The sequence below is a fragment of the Mastomys coucha genome, unplaced genomic scaffold, assembly GCF_008632895.1.
Source record: "Mastomys coucha isolate ucsf_1 unplaced genomic scaffold, UCSF_Mcou_1 pScaffold13, whole genome shotgun sequence".
NCBI classification, from domain to species: Eukaryota; Metazoa; Chordata; class Mammalia; order Rodentia; family Muridae; genus Mastomys; species Mastomys coucha.
Window position 1 is genome coordinate 28,063,175 of NW_022196895.1, and position 13,854 is coordinate 28,077,028.

A 13,854-nucleotide genomic window follows, 5' to 3' on the forward strand; every position below is an offset into this window, starting at 1 on the left:
TTTGTAGCCCTGGCTGTCCTGGAACCCGATCTGTAGACCAGACTGGCCTCGAACTCCTAAGAGATCCACCTACCTCTACCTCTGCCTCCCAAGCGCTGGGATTAAAGATATGTGCTACCACTGCCTGGCCAATTTGGTGTTCTTAATTTGATTAAAGAAGGTGTATAATTAAAGAGCTTAATTTTGTGTTGCTGCCTAGTATGGACTTTCTGTCAGATTTTGAGATGATGTTACAACGAAAAAAAAGCATGTGTGGCAAACGCAGACGAAATCGAGATGGGGGCACTTTTATTAGTGACGCAGATGATGTCGTGAGCGCCATGATTGTCAAGATGAATGAAGCTGCTGAGGTAAGAGTCTCTTCTAGGTTACCTTTTCTTCCCTCCCACCCCCAACCAAATCGATGAGGCATCTTTTTCTTTAATTGTTTAAGCTTAGATTACCATAAAAAGTTCTTTGATTTCTGTAATAAAGAGTGTACTTCCTAAATTTTAATTCTATAAATAATCCTAACTGTAAAGACTCAGCCGCGTGGTTAGGAAAAGAAATTGTAAGTAAAAGTGAATCGTTTTTAAGTGAATGGGAAGTTTGTTTTCATAACTATCTGGTTCACGAACACAGTTGATGTCTATTCAGATATAAAGTGTATAAAAAGTAGAAATTATTCAAATAAATATTTTTGGTAATAGGTCATACTGTCTTTCCTCATAGAAAGATAATTGTTGAAGAGAAACCAGAATTTCTCAGCTATATTTTGTTACTAGAATAAACTCCAAAAACTTGAAAACTTGTCAGTACAGAAAATAACATTGTGCCTCTTGGTTCTGATTGTTAAAAAGCGATGTAACAGTTTTATGTATTTGATTGACTAAACAGATAAGGAATTTGGCTTTGTTTAAACATTTTATGATTTCTTTTTAGAACATAATTACTTTCTATTTTAAGGTTCAGAATTGTAGTAGTTATAATTACCTATTAAGAGTTAATGTTGCTTTATTTTAAACTTTTTTTTTGGGGGGGTTGGGGGGTCTATTTTCTAAATAGGAAGACAGACAATTGAATAATCAAAAAAAGCCAGCTCTGAAAAAATTAACCTTATTGCCTACTGTGGTTATGCACCTTAAAAAGTAAGTATTTCGTTTTCTTGGGAATGTTTTTTCTTTTAATAAAATAATATTCAAGCCATACACTGTTCTAGAACTATTAAATAATTACATCCTTGTATTGGGCCATAGAAATCAGGGATGAGTAAATTTTCCTCAGTTACTGTTTTTCATACATTTTGGGGTTTTTTTGGTTTTTGTTTGTTTATATTTTTGAGACAAGGTATGTAGCTTGGCTGTCCTGAAACTTCTAGGCTGGCCATGAACTCATAGAGATCTGCCTGCCTCTGCCTACCAAGTGCTGAGATTAAAGACGTGTACCACCATGCCTGGCTCATGAGTTTTTTTAAAACCTTAATTTGTTTTGAAAATAGAACAGGGCTGGTGAGATGGCTCAGCAGGGAAGAGCACTGACTGTTCTTCAGAAGGTCATGAGTTCAAATCCCAGCAACCACCTAAAACGAGATCTGATGCCCTCTCCTGGTGCGTCTGAAGACAGCTACAGTGTACTTACATATAATAAATAAATAAATATTTAAAAAAAAAAAAAGAAAGAAAGAAAATAGAACAAACAGAAAACAAGTAATATTAAAGATAATCTGGAAATTTACTGATTTTATTCTTTATAGACAATTGAGACCTTGTAAATTTTCATTTATTTTTCCCATGATAATTGAAAACAGCAAATCTTAGACGATATTGCTTAAAGCTCATGCTGTGTGGATTCATTTAATCTTGTACATCACAGTCATTGCTCTTCATTTAATGAAGCTCTTCCTAATCTGTGTTGGGGAATTCTTTCATGAGTTTGCTGGAGTCATGAGCAACTTTGGTTTTTCTTTGAATAAAGTGACAACCTATTTTTGTTAGTTGAAGAAATGCCATAGCACACCGGTGAGCCAACTGGAACTGCTTTCTCCACCACGGTAGGCAAAGCTATTTGGCAGATTTCACATAGACATGTTGCATTTTCTAGTATATTCCACAATATAAAGCAGAATTTAATATTGGTGTTCAATTAAGATATTTCCCCCACTCTGAAACTATTCTAATAGATTGTTTTCTTTTTTAGTAATAACTGGGCTTCATTTTTCTTACTATCTGTATCATTAATAATTGGTATTAATCTGTTTTATAAAGCTTGCATATCTTAGCAAGTTCCCTTTGTTAAGTCTGTACAGTTCTGGAAGCTACCTTTTGTACTGTTTTTGAAACTAGAATAGAGGTAACAATTAGAATAGAATAGAATAAACAGTAAGTATAAATAAACTTTCTTTAAAAGCAGTTTGAGATGTCACTATGCAAATAAAGTCAGTGTGATAGACTTGGCATGGTTACTGTATTTATCATTATTATCATTACTGTTGTAGGCAGGACCTTAAAGAAACATTTATTGACAGTGGTGTGATGTCTGCCATTAAAGAATGGCTCTCACCTCTACCAGATAGGAGTTTGCCTGCACTGAAGATTCGGGAGGAATTATTAAAGATTCTGCAAGAGGTTAGCCACAGATAATTTATTAAGTAATTTATTAAGTATCTGATGTATAGTCAAGATTTGTATGTTGTACCATTTACTTATAAATTTTGTTCTGCTACAGTATGCCAGAAAAGGGGTTTGGGAAAAGTGACCGCACCTAATTAAATGAGCATTAAAAACAAACAAACAAAAAGCAAAACCTTATAAAACTTAATTAATGACAGTTTTCAAGGAAAGAGTTCTTAGTGCAGCCAATGGTTTCTTAGAAGAGCAGTCCATAGTGATCATATTGTAGGGAGGCACTTGAACTAGAAAGTGTACTACATTTAGAGACGATAAACTTCAATTGGATCTCTTATTGGGTTCCCTTTGGTATGACTAGGACACCCTAGACAAGTTGCTTAACATCTGAAGAAACATGGAAGGAGCTTGTGTGGGAAACACTGTGCTAGGTGCTTTGTGTATTAGCTTATTGGTCTTTTACAAAAAAAACTTGTAAAGTTAGGCATACTGCCTCTGTTTTATAGGTGAGGAAACTTAGACAAGTTAAATGATTTATCCAAAGCCATGCAGCTAGCAGGTGGCTGTGCGTAGATTCAGGCTTAGGTTTGTTGCTTTCCACAGCCTGGCCTAAGCTGCTGTCCTCTTGAATACGTATAGTTCTTACTTCTTTAGATTTTACTTTACTAATACTAAAATCTCGACTTTTGATGTCAGCACAAAGGATGTTCCATGTCTTCGTAGGTCCTGAAAATGGAATTTTGTATTAGGTCTAATGTGAATTTAGGAGGGTTTGAAGCTCTCTAGATTAACATATATCCTAGCTTATGAGTGAATTAATATGCATGTATGTTTTTGTTCCCTAGCTACCTAGTGTGAGCCAAGAGACCCTGAAACATAGTGGGATTGGCCGAGCAGTGATGTATCTGTATAAACACCCTAAGGAATCAAGGTCCAACAAGGATATGGCAGGGAAATTAATCAGTATGTGAAGTTTGCTTTTTATTTGTTTAATGTCTAGTGAAAGAGAGGTATATATATATAAAAACTGTATTCTTACCAATATTGTTTAAGTGATTCAGTAAAGTGAAATAGAAGAATTTTAGTGACTTCACATAGGTATCAAGTTTTTTCTCTTATGCTTAAAATGCTTTTAAGACAATTTAAAACAACAATTAAAAACAAGTCTTTTGGCTGTGGACCAAAAACATGGAGAGTGGGTAGAATGCAAGCCCTAGATTATAGTTGCGTCACCTTCCTGCAAATCTCAGCTAGTCACCTAAGCCTCAGGCTTGGTCTCCACCTTTGTAATAAAGAGATATGAACACTTCTTTGTTTTCTTTGGGCTATTATAAAGATTAAATGAGAGGATACATAAAGAGCACTACTATCAAGAAAGTTAGCCACAGGGGGCTGGAGAGATGGCTAAGTGGTTAAGAGCACTGCCTGGCTGGGCGGTGGCGGCATACGCCTTTAATCCCAGCACTTGGGAGGCAGAGGCAGGTGGATTTCTGAGTTTGAGGACAGCCAGGGCTATACAGAGAAACCCTGCCTCAAAAAACAAAACAAAACAAAAGAGCACTGACTGTTCTCCAGAGGTCCTATGTTCAATTCCCAGCAACCACATGGTGGCTCACAACCAACTGTGATGGGATCTGATGCCTCTTCTGGTGTGTCTGAAGACAGCTACAGTGTACTCATATACATAAAATAAATAAATTTTAAAAAAAGAAACAAAAAAAAGTTAGCCACAGTTGCTCTTATCAGCCTCCAAGACTTTTCGTATGCTTCCTTGCTTATGACAGAGAATCTAGATCCTAACTAATGTACAGATTGATCGTTAGCTCTAGATTTGTTTTCGTTCTTCCCGTGCTGCTCCACATTTAAAAAATAAATACTCTATAAATGCCTATAATTCTGCCCAGTATTAGGTTATGGTTATTGAAAAGCCTAGGAGAAAATGCTACTTTGTGAACTAAATACTTATTATTTTCCCTTTTTGCAGATGAGTGGTCTCGGCCCATATTTGGTCTTACCTCAAACTATAAAGGAATGACAAGAGAAGAAAGGGAGCAGAGAGATCTAGAACAAATGCCACAGCGGCGAAGAATGAGCAGGTATGAGGGAACAGGTATGACTGCGTAAGTGTAGTTTTTATCTAATGGCATTTAGGGAAGACCTTTCTGGGACAGCTGAATGCAATATGCTATCCCAGTGCTGGAGTGCTAGAGACTGGAGTGTTCTAGCCATTGCAGAAAACAAGTTTCTCAGCCCCAGTTCCAAAACCATAGGAGGAAAAACATTTTATTGGTTGAATTTATCAGTATTCTGGATATATCCTGGAAGGGCGTGGCTATTAGTTATACATATAGTTTGGGTGAGTCACCCAGAATGAAACCTGCACAAATGACAGTTAAAGTGAACAATACTTTAAAACATGACAAGTTTTCAGGCCAGCAAGATGGCTCAGAGCATAAAGGCACTTGCTATGCAAAGTCTGGCAACCTGAGGGATCTGCAGAGCCCAAGTAAAGGTGGAAGGAAAACTAACTTTAATTATCCTCTGACCACCACATGCATACCCTCACATGCATACTTTTAATTAATTGGTTTTTGTGGTTCAGTATAAAGGTATTAGTTATGATATAAATGTGATATTTTGACATTTTTGCCCCTAGTTCTAAGAATTTGAGATTTCTTATATCTCACTGTTTGCTCTTTTTCTAGCACTGGTGGTCAGACACCACGAAGAGACCTGGAGAAGGTACTAACAGGAGAGGAAAAGTAAGAGTTCTGTCTCGATCTTTCTTAGTATATAGAGAAGATTTTGTTTTTTACTTCATTATAAGCACAATATTAAGTTATATGTTCCCATTAGCAAAGGGTGATTTTTTTCAACTTAATGTTTATTGAATAATTATAAGACAGTATATTGTGTGCTCTGAAGAATTAAAAGGATAGTTCATTTAACAAGTTTGTTGTTGATTGGTAAGTGTTAGAATCCTTTTAAGTCTAAAGCTTAAAGAATACAAAAGAACTTTACATTTTTCCTATGCTGTCAAGTAGTTTCATGGAGGGATGTAGACCAAGATGTGTGGTTCATATGCAATCCTGGTTTCAAAATGGCAGATGTGCTGATCCAGTGGCAGTGTGAGATCCTAGAAGCACAGGTGTGAACCAGCAGGAGCCTAACCAACGTGGAAATTTAGCTTCTCTTTATGAGTTAGCAGAAGATTTTGAGTTTATATGTGAAACTGTCGTATTTGATTAGAATTATGGCTGGCTCTGAGGGCATCATTTGGATAGGCTAGAGCAGTGGGCTGAAGGCAATGATACAGTTAAATGGGTTAGTAGTAGGGAACAGAAACTGAGAAGACAATTGTAGAGATTGTTGCTTACAGTTGGTGACATATTTAGGGAGAAGTTAGCTTACATTTGAAGACTCAAACCAGAATATAGAGACAGTGATATAACCATCTACCAAAACTTAGGAAGAGTAAGTAGATTTGAAGAAATTAGTAAGTTTGTAAGATATTCTTGGAAACACCATGGAGCCTACTCAGACTAGACACATAGACTTGATGGTTATATCCAAAGCTGGGGTAAATGTTCAGTTTAACGTCTAGAATAAAAAATGAGCTAACCAAGTTGGCAAAGGAGTGTAGCTGAGGAGCCAGTAGTGAAGCTGTGTCAGTGCATGTTAGAACAGAAGCAGAGCCTGGAGATGAGAGGGTTGATGTTTGCTCCCTGCTCCTGTAGATGTAAGTTTACTCTCACCATACCTTTAGGGGGAGTTCCAAAGGACTGAATGGCTTAAGTGCTCAGACATTGACTCATTAAGAATTGTGATGTTAGTATAGCATGGTTATTTTCAAAGTTGCCTAGAACTAAAGATAAGCACAAGTAAAACTTGTACTGAGTAAAGCTAAGAAGATAGGATAGATAGGTTTTATCAGTGTCCTGACTGTGATGTGCTATAGTTTGGAAAGTTAATATTGAGCATCACTGGAATCTCTCTGTTACTTCATATAGCTGCTAGGGGATTTGTAGTGACTTCTCAAGTTTTCTGTAAGAAGAAACAAATGGAAATGTGTGAGTTGCATATGCAAAAACCTTATGAACCGTGGGCATTCATGGAACTTTGGGAAACTATGGGGACACGTGAAGCTTTGGAGTATCATTTTGACAACCTAATTTTTTCCTCAACTCCTGGTGGCTCTTGAGACTTGGCTAGAAAACTTAGGATTCAGAGTACTCTGGAGCTGGAGAGATGGCTCAAGAGCACTTGCTATTATTTCAGGGGACCTACATTCAGTTCCCAGCACTCACATTGTGGCTCACATTGTTTATTACTCCAGCTCCAATAAATCTGACTCCTTTTTCTTGTGGTACATGGGCATAGATGAAGGCAAATGCTCAGACACGTAAATTTAAGAAAACGTTTTCTTGAAGCTAGCCTTTGGAAAGAACAGAGCATGATAACATCTAAAGCTAAGGAGAAGCAAGAATTCATACAAATAAAGAGGAAATTATCATTGAGGAGCCATATAATGAGGGGTAGGTAGGTAGTCTGTGTTAAGGTTGGAAACATTGTAGCTGAATGGGGTGGGCCTAGGAATAAAGGACAAAATCTCACTTAGCCTTTTGCTGTGGCCAACTAAGTAAGCAGTATGTGCTTTTCTTCCCTTCCTTAGGGCTCTTAGACCTGGAGATCCCGGCTTCTGTGCCCGTGCGAGAGTCCCAATGCCATCAAACAAGGACTATGTTGTCAGGCCCAAGTGGAATGTAGAAATGGAGTCATCCAGGGTGAGTGAGCAGAGGAAGAGCAAGACCATTTGAATTGTTTTCCCGTCTTTGTGTTTAATGTTTATGGCAGCTAGGGTTTGATTTGGAGAGAGCTGTTTTGGGATCTGCTAGGTATTCATTCATTCACTTAAAAGAATCATGAGAAAGAGAGTTCACCTGTTTTCTTAGATCTTCACCTCCCTTTCTCTCCATTTGCTTAAACATTTCTATTGTGAAATTGTCACAATAGACACTTTTCCTGTCATCGTTGAAGATATTACACAAATGCTGTTTCTTGGTAATCTTTTTCTCCCGTCAAACCACTCTTTCTAGCCTGGTATTCTTAAAAAGGGCCTAAGTCGATTGGAAAAGCATAAGAGGCGCTTTGCAGAACAGAAGAGGCTCAGCAAAATGCACCGTGCTGTCAAGTTCAGCATTGAAGGCAACAGGATGCCCCTGTAGTCCTGGCCCTTCCAGAATGTGTATATAAGAGGTATTCCCAAGGAAGCATGAGCTGTGCATGAGCTTGAATTGCCAGCAGAGTGGAAACAAGTATGTGCTTTCTTAGGTTAAAAAAAAAAAAAAAGCCTGACGTGAAATCTGTGTCAGAAATAATACAGGCTGATAGGTCACTACTTTCCCAGTAAACATTTTGCTTGTCCTGATTGTTACTAATTTTTATAAATAGAGTACACCCACACCCAAACCCAGGGTGTCTCTGTATAGCCCTGACTGACCTGGAACTCATTGTGTAGACCAGGCAGTCCTTGAACTTGAGAGCCAACTGTGTCTGCCTCCTGAGTGCTGGGATTAAAGGTGCATATCACCACTACCCAACTGAAAAAGCCTTTTTATTTGGACCCAGAATCATAGTCTGTATTATAGGTATACAAACTGCCTTAGTGGTGTGTTGATGCACAAGAGGTGACTTTTCCTATAGTCAGTGATGTAATAGCATTTATCAAGACCTCGTCACTTAACACCTTCTACTGGATATATAGATATATTCAACAGGTATTCATCACCTGGTTATAAGCCAGTGATATTGAGATCGAGAGTAACACCTCACTCCTGGGCACAGTATCTTGGTGCCTTTTGTGCTTCTCCCTCAGCTTCCTTCAATTCCTTTATGTTCTTGCTATGATGTGCTCTTAACTACTGAAAATTAAGTAAAGGAGATAGGCTTTATGTAGATATTTCCTCCACACAGACTTCCTTTTTTCTGCTTCCATGTCTAAATTGATGGCCACTTCTTGCTATTCCTTTTTATACTTATTTCTTTTTTTAACCTCCTTATATTTTCTCACTATATCCTCCCTTATTCAAGCCATTTTTTATATTTCCTTTCCTAATACTTTTGCTTTTGAAAGTTGGAAATGACAATGCAGCCACGAAAATGTAATAAAAGTTTGTTGGCTGGTCTGCTCTTGGAAGCATGGTCCATGCTTCTAGGGCCCATGTGCCCATTGTCTGTTGTGGCTTGTTATGAGCCCATATCCTTGTAGGTAGAGTTCATAGGAGAGCTGTATATTCTTTTCCTCCAGTGTGAAGGAGCACTTCCTTCCCAAGTTTCTAATCACAATTTGCTGATATTATCTAGGCTGCCAAAATTTAGCTCTATCAGCCAGACTGGCATATTGTTTTGTTCATTTTCCCTCATTAATATGCATGGAAGGCTTATTTTTAAGGGGTATGTAATAGTCTGTGATTTATGTGAGTATTTACTTGTTTATTTCTAATTTTAAAAAAAAAAACTTCTTTATTTTGGGGCTGGAGAGATGGCTCAGTGGTTAAGAGCACTGCTCTTTCAGAGGTCCTGAGTTCAATTCCCAGCAGCCACATAGTAGCTCACAACCATCTATAATGGGATCCAGTGCCCTCTTGGTGTGTTTGAAGACAGTGACAATATACTCATATACATAAAATAAGTAAGTAATCCTTAAACAACAAAAACAAAACTTTTTTATTTTGAGAGTATATTTTGGCTGGCCCAAAACTTGCTATGTAGAGTATACTGGCCTCAAACTCATAGAGATCCATCTGCCTGTGAATGATGGTGCTTTTTAAAAAAGTAATAGTAAAATAGTGGCAGCAATGCATATTTTTGTATAAAGTTTTACAGTACAGGCATTACAGATAAAAGTAATAGAACTTGTACTTTTGCTGTAAGTTAACATTTTGGATTATAGCTTTTTGCTCCTTTTTATGTATGCATGAATGTAAGCCTTTTAAACATTTTTTGGTCTGTAATGTGATCATATTTTCTAACTTGAGGTTTGAGGGTTTGGTTTTAATTTAATATGGCAAAAATGCCATCTGACCCCCATTCTTAATGATTTACTATGTGTGTCATGTAGCTGTCCCTGGCTCCCCAACCCCCCACCCCCTCGGGTTTTTTTAGCAAATGCTCCTTGCTAGTTTTCTAAAGGCTATTTTTTTCCCTCTTGATAAAACATTGTGGCTTTCCTAATATCCAAAGGAATGTTACAGAATTGATGAATCAGGAAATGAAGATCATTGGATTTGGCGTGTTAGGTACTGGATGGCTGTGGTGAAATGTCAATCATTGAAAAATTTGTGGACTAGATATATGCCAAGAGCAGGGGCAGTCTGGCACTAGCCTGGGTGTGTTCCTGGGGTAATGCCAAACAGACCTGGAGTTACTGTTAAAGGAAGATCCTGGGAGTGAACAAAGAGACATCCAGCTTGGTATGTGTGGCTTCAGGGAGTTGGGTAATTGTCAGAGATTGGAGCAGTAAGGCCTCCACCAACTCCTTGTAGAAAATGAAAGGAAGGCTTAGGAATAGTGTGCTGGTGATAAAACAACTTCTCATCTGACAGTGAATTTTTATGCTGAGAATACTAGTGCCAAGTTTGGAATTGGGATATTCCTAGAAAACTTGAAGAATGTCATAGAAAGTTTGTTCCTTGCCTAATGATCAACTAGCTTCATATTAGGGTGAGGCTGTCTATAAATGGACTAAGAAGGCTCACAGTACAGAAGTTCTAGAGAGTCTTGCTTACCTTCTTAGTGTTTCTGAGGTTATACCTTTGGAGGGAATTCAGTAGTAAATATTTGGAGAGAAGTAAAAGAAAAGCACCTGTCTTCTCTAGTCTGTCATTTTTATTTTTTTAGTATTTATTTTTTGACAATTGCATGTGTATATGCAGTATAGCTTGGTCCTGCCCGCCCACTCCCAGCATCTCCTCCCTTACCCTTCTAGATACCATGTGCCTTTCCTACCATCATATTTTCTCCTTAGATAGTTTCTTGGTTTTGATTTTTAGTTTACATGTATTGTGCATGCTTCTGTGTCTCTGGATTTGTGTGCCATAGTGTACCCTTTTCAGATTGATTTTATAAAGCTGTCAGTTCCTCCGAAACTGCATCTTTGTGAGGCATGCATTATTTGAACTATTTTTAAATATTTGTTTTAAACAAAGCACAACAACAACAACAAAAAACCAACTAAGCCTTTAACTGTAAAAACAAGTGAAAATACACTGACAGTAGTAGCGACCACAGGTATAGTTTGCACAGGATTCTTGATACTGCTGAAGTAGAGCAGAGAAACTCACCCCAAGGCTGAGTCTAGACAGAGCAGAGAAACTCACCCCGAGGCTGAGTCTAGACCTTCAGCACCTCGGAGTTTGCCTGTGTTGGTTATGTTTAAAGTCTTTCTCTAATAACTTGTCTTTGGTTTTGGTTTTTTTAATACCAGAATTGTTTGAAATTGTATGTCAGGTAACTAGGCCCATATAGTTAGATGGCATTGATGAGATTGGGAAGATTATAGTTTCTCTATTTCCCCCTTCTGTCATTTGGGAAGTTTCTATGGATTGTGGCAAAATTAAAAGTAAAGCACAGACAATAACCAGTTAATTGTCACCGAGAATTCAATAGTTTTTTCCTAACACTTTGTTCTTGTCACCAAAGCATGTTCTGGTTATTGTTTAGTTTCAGGCTCCTCTGACTGCTAGATTTACATATTTCAATAATTTGTTGTTCAATTTTCCCCAATCTTAGTTTCAGGCAACCTCCAAGAAAGGTATCAGTCGACTGGATAAACAGATGAGAAAGTTCACAGATATCAGGAAAAAAAGCAGATCTGCACATGCAGTGAAAATCAGCATCGAGGGCAATAAAATGCCATTGTGACCTTGCTTGGGACGTGTCCCCATCTCTAAAAAAAATGCACAGTGGACTATCGAGAAAGAAGATAATTTTAAATGTTTTAGTGTGTCTCTGGTTCCATTTGTATCATCTGTTGTTGTAGGACTAACATTTCTCTCATTGTATTTAAGACCATTTGTCTGCTTTGTACAGAAGAGTGCTTACCACTCCCGCTTCTATCAACTGTATGGAATAAAATTTCATTATGGTTTTGGGGGGTTGTCTCATCATTGTCTTAGAGACTATCTCTGTGAGATCAAAAGCCAGTCCTTTTCAGTATATGAGTATGATATGAGGAATTTGTCTGGCCTTGGCTCCTGACAAGGAACATCTCAAACCTTTAGAATTCTTGAACTATCTTTGTTATACTCTTGATTTGGCTCATCATCGGGCCCTAAGTTCACTCTAAGACTGATGAACAGAAATATGCTTGACCTAGTCACATTGCCTGTTTGATTAATCAGTTATACCTTTGTATTAAAGCCCCATAAAGAAAAGAACTCTGGACAAGCCAGGTGCCTTGCACATCTATAATCCCAACGTTTGGGAGACTGATATCGATATAAGAGGATCATGAGTTTGAGGCTAGCTTGGATTACATGGCAAGACTCTTAAATGCTCTGGATACTGCAACTATGTTGATGTGCCAGGAGAACAAAGTCACAGAAGCTCTGCACCACCCTCCATACTACTACTGAATCTTCATTGACCTGGTTGGCTTAATTTGTATCTTTTCTAATAAGACCATTCATAACTATAACCTTTTATTGAAGGACATAGTGCTTTTCCAAGTTCTGTGAGTCAATTCAGCAATTTTTTTTCATTCAGCAAATTTTTAAACCAAGAAATTCTTGGGAACTTGCCTATTTATAGCTACCCTGGAATTTTCATGGTCTAAAGATATCACTTGCAGCCCATGTCTGAAGTTGGGACAGTCTTGTGGAAGAAATCTGATCCCTAGAACTGTCAATTCTTACTAACACTGAGCATTTGGTATCAGAATTGGGTTGTATACCACTGTATATGCCTATAATCTCAGCACTTTGGAGGCGGAAGCAGGAATATTGCAAGGTCTCCCAACAGCCTGAGTTACTCAGAAAGACTGTTCAAATAAAGATGGTATCTCAGTAGAGTTTGAAATACAACATGCATACTTTTTATTTCTCTTGTTAGAGATGTTGTATCTGTTTGTTTAAATCTGGGGAGTTAAGCTGTGGAAAGAAAAGGTTAAGAAACAAGAAAATACAGATGTAATTAAAAATTACTCAGTTGCATTTACCAGTTGGACAAATAGAAAAGGGAGAAACTATAGTTTCTTATTTAGTTTTGAGAATTCTTAAAAGTCATAAGAGATTTCTGTAGATCAAGAAAGTTTTATCAGTAACTCATTAATTACTTAAATCCTCTTGTGGTACAAACTGGAGCCTTGATTTTAAAAATGGAGTATTATTGGCTACAATGGCCTTTGGACAATTGAAGGAATGTGGACTTCGTGGACTTGAACACTCCATAAGAACCTCTCAAGCCTGGTGTGGTGACACACACCTTTAGTCCCAGCACTTGGGAGGCAGAAGAAGGCTGACCTCTAAGTTTGTGGCAAGCCTCGTCTACAGAATGAGTCCCAGGACAGCCAGGGCTACACAGAGAAACCCTGTCTTTAAAAGAGAGAGAAAGAGAGAGAGAGAGAAAAGAGCCTCTTAAAGCCCATCAGTACATTCAGCATGCAAGAGCAAAAGGAGTATGAAGCAGAAACCTTACAAAGCAACAGTTAAGTACTAGGTGGTGGCAAACTACCTCTGGCTTTGTTTAATTTCATTAACTAAAAACAATAAAAGCATCTCATGAACTCAAAACAGTTCTGAACCTGTAAAGGAAAGTTTTTAAGAGTTATTTTGGTGTCTTGGGATGGCCTCCACTTAGTACCATGTTGTTTATATAAGTAAATATAATCAGCAGGTGATAAACCCATTCCCTGGAGTTCAAGGAGATGGGAGGTCCTACACTACTTAAAGGGAAAAATGATAATTTCTTTATAAAATTACCTTTGCTGTGTGGATTGCGGTGGGGGCATCCCAAGCTTGACTCATTCATTGCCTTCATAATTTCCATTTACTATAATTTCCAGAATACTAAAATTAGCTTCCATTTACACTTCAACATTTCTCAGTGTGCCACGTCTATTATGTTCTGTATACAAGATTTCTTTTGCAGAGGATGTGAGTATAGCTTATCAAGACCCTTTCTTAGCCGGGTGGTGGTGGCGCACGCCTTTAATCCCAGCACTTGGGAGGCAAAGGCAGGTGGATTTCTGAGT

The 13,854-nt window shown here is 37.9% G+C and overlaps 1 protein-coding gene across 2 annotated transcripts in view; it reads left to right on the plus strand.

Moving 5' to 3' along the window:
• The window catches only part of Iws1 (interacts with SUPT6H, CTD assembly factor 1), a 29,060-nt gene extending 15,672 nt beyond the window's left edge, over positions 1-13,388 (plus strand). The window contains exons 7-14 of one of the 2 annotated variants that reach the window (XM_031365229.1): positions 200-350; positions 1,045-1,127; positions 2,474-2,603; positions 3,449-3,566; positions 4,588-4,699; positions 5,309-5,365; positions 7,276-7,387; positions 11,394-13,388. In XM_031365229.1, coding sequence (XP_031221089.1) covers positions 200-350; positions 1,045-1,127; positions 2,474-2,603; positions 3,449-3,566; positions 4,588-4,699; positions 5,309-5,365; positions 7,276-7,387; positions 11,394-11,525 — 895 coding nt within the window. In that variant the 3' untranslated portion in view covers positions 11,526-13,388. The remainder of the gene's footprint in view (positions 1-199; positions 351-1,044; positions 1,128-2,473; positions 2,604-3,448; positions 3,567-4,587; positions 4,700-5,308; positions 5,366-7,275; positions 7,388-11,393) is intronic. The other variant, XM_031365230.1, reaches the window with a different exon arrangement.
• Positions 13,389-13,854: the final 466 nt, after the last annotated feature.